Source organism: Geospiza fortis, unplaced genomic scaffold, assembly GCF_000277835.1.
Source record: "Geospiza fortis unplaced genomic scaffold, GeoFor_1.0 scaffold608, whole genome shotgun sequence".
NCBI lineage: Eukaryota > Metazoa > Chordata > Aves > Passeriformes > Thraupidae > Geospiza > Geospiza fortis.
The window spans coordinates 1,175,317-1,177,352 of NW_005054494.1; the positions used below are offsets into that span (position 1 = coordinate 1,175,317).

The 2,036-nt window shown below is 56.1% G+C and overlaps 1 protein-coding gene across 1 annotated transcript in view; it reads right to left on the minus strand.

Moving 5' to 3' along the window:
• The window catches only part of LOC102032406 (nucleotide exchange factor SIL1), a gene marked incomplete at its 5' end in the record, with an annotated part of 39,993 nt that overhangs the window by 781 nt on the left and 37,176 nt on the right, over positions 1–2,036 (minus strand). Inside the window, one exon of the mRNA XM_005428633.3 lies at positions 1,426–1,590. Within this exon, the coding sequence (XP_005428690.1) occupies positions 1,426–1,590 (165 nt within the window). The remainder of the gene's footprint in view (positions 1–1,425; positions 1,591–2,036) is intronic.

Here is a 2,036-nt window from a genome sequence, read left to right on the forward strand (position 1 = left end):
CCTGCTGACAGGCGCCTGCAGCACCTAATGAACATCATCACTTGGCTCCATGCTGCTCCTTCCAGAGATGGGGATCTCAGTCTCCTCCAGCCACAGCCAGACCTACACCTGCCAGCCTGGTCCAGAAAACCCCAGTACTGAAATTCTGCAGGGGGCTGGATCCCTTACAGCGACAGGGACCAGCCCAGAGGGGCAAGGGGGCCAGGGGGAGGAAGGGAAAAGATGTGAGGCCTTTGGTGGAGAGGCTGTTGATAGCATGAGATTTCCAGGCAGGGACTTGGAATGACAGCACCAAAGAGACCTCCCCTATCCTGGTTCTCTTGAGAGCTGCCTGCTGAAGTGCAGGCAGGATTTGGGGTGAAAGGGAAGGAATGTGGCAGGAGGAGGCATTCAGAGCCCCAGTGACTCCTGTTTTGCACTGAGAGCTGCCAGGCTGCTTTAGGAGTCCAAACCAATCCATCTGACACTCACTCAGCCCATCTCAAACCTGTCACTCCAGCGCGGAGCAGCCCCCCAGCACCCAGGGTACAGCATTCCCAATCCAAAGAGCAGCTAAAAATCATTGTTTTAACATAAACCCGAGAATCTGCCAGGCTGTGCTTGCCCCAGACCCACGGAGGTAGGAACAGATGGGGCTGCCAGAGGGGAGAGCTAGGAAATGGGCAGCAGGATCAAATGGGAAAGGTTTGAGTCAAATGCCCTTGTCTGCTCCTTTCCCATGGAGCTGACAGGATCATGTTAGAGTCAGCACCTGATAAGATTTCAGACCTGCTAAAATAATTTGCACCTTTACAAAGTCTCCTGGAAAATAACTGATTTAACAGAGAGGTGCTGCTCTGCCGTGCCTGCAACCCAGGTATTAGAGCAGCCATAATCCGCAGGGCAAATTGGCCATAAACCGAGCCAGAGTGGATTTAATTCCCATTCTCTGGAGTCAGGGAAACACACAGACTGAACAACAAGCCATGGCAAGGAAAGACAGGCTTTAAACTGACACTTACAGCAGTAATCCAGGGTATTTGAAAATAAAACACGGAACGTGGCGGGCTGGGCTCCAGTGAGGGACGTGCAGCAGGCAAAGGGCTTTCTGGCAGGCAGGGACACAGCAGAGCTGGCCTGTCCCCTGGCCTTGGCTGGACACCACAGCCCAGGGTCAGCATTCCCTACTTGTATCCTCTGTGTCCTGCTGTTTAAACACCCTCAGGAGGAAATGGTGGCAGTGACTTGAAGGCAAACAAAGGTTTCAGCTCCTCTAGGTTTCCCCAGGCACTGGTGTGGTGTTGGCCAAGGGACTGAAGGGGACTCATCCCCACTGATGCTGGGCTGGCTCCTCCTCCTCATCCTCATCCAGTGATGATTTTCAGGCCTGGCTGGGTTTGGGGATGAAGGTGGGGAGTGCCTGGCCAGTGCCACCCCAGCTCTCACCTTCTCCATGATGAGGTCGTAGAGCAGTGTCACCACACGGACATGGAGGGGCTCCATCCCCTTCTGCCGGAAGAGGCTCCGGAGCACCTGGAGGCCGCCCAGCTTGAGGAACTGCTGCTGGGCATAGGGGAAGTGCCTCAGCATGGAGGACAAAGCAAAGAGAGCCTGGTGGAGAAAGAGAGGGCAATCAGCAAGGTGACCGTGGCCACCCCATGTGGCATGGCCCCTCTTGATGGTACCCCAAGGGGACAGCAGAAACATGCTCCAGCCCATCTGTGCAGAGCTCCAAGGAACCCAACCTCTCCTTGCTGTGGGACATCTCCAGCAGTCCTGTTTGCAATCCCAACCCTCCCCAGCACTGTGAGGCTGCCAAATTGTGGGTACTTCATCCAAACCCCAGTCTGGGCTGTCACTGAGGCGCCTGTGGCCAACCCCATCACTTCTCCATGTTCACCCCCACAATGGGGTGAGGAGTGTCCAGCACCACCCAGCAGAGCCTGATCCCTACGAGGTGATTTGGATGCCAGGGGTGATGTCCCCACACCCCCACAGTCAGAGGACAAGGCCGTGACGTCCCCCGGCCCAGGCCGTGTCAGGGTGCAGCCCCACAG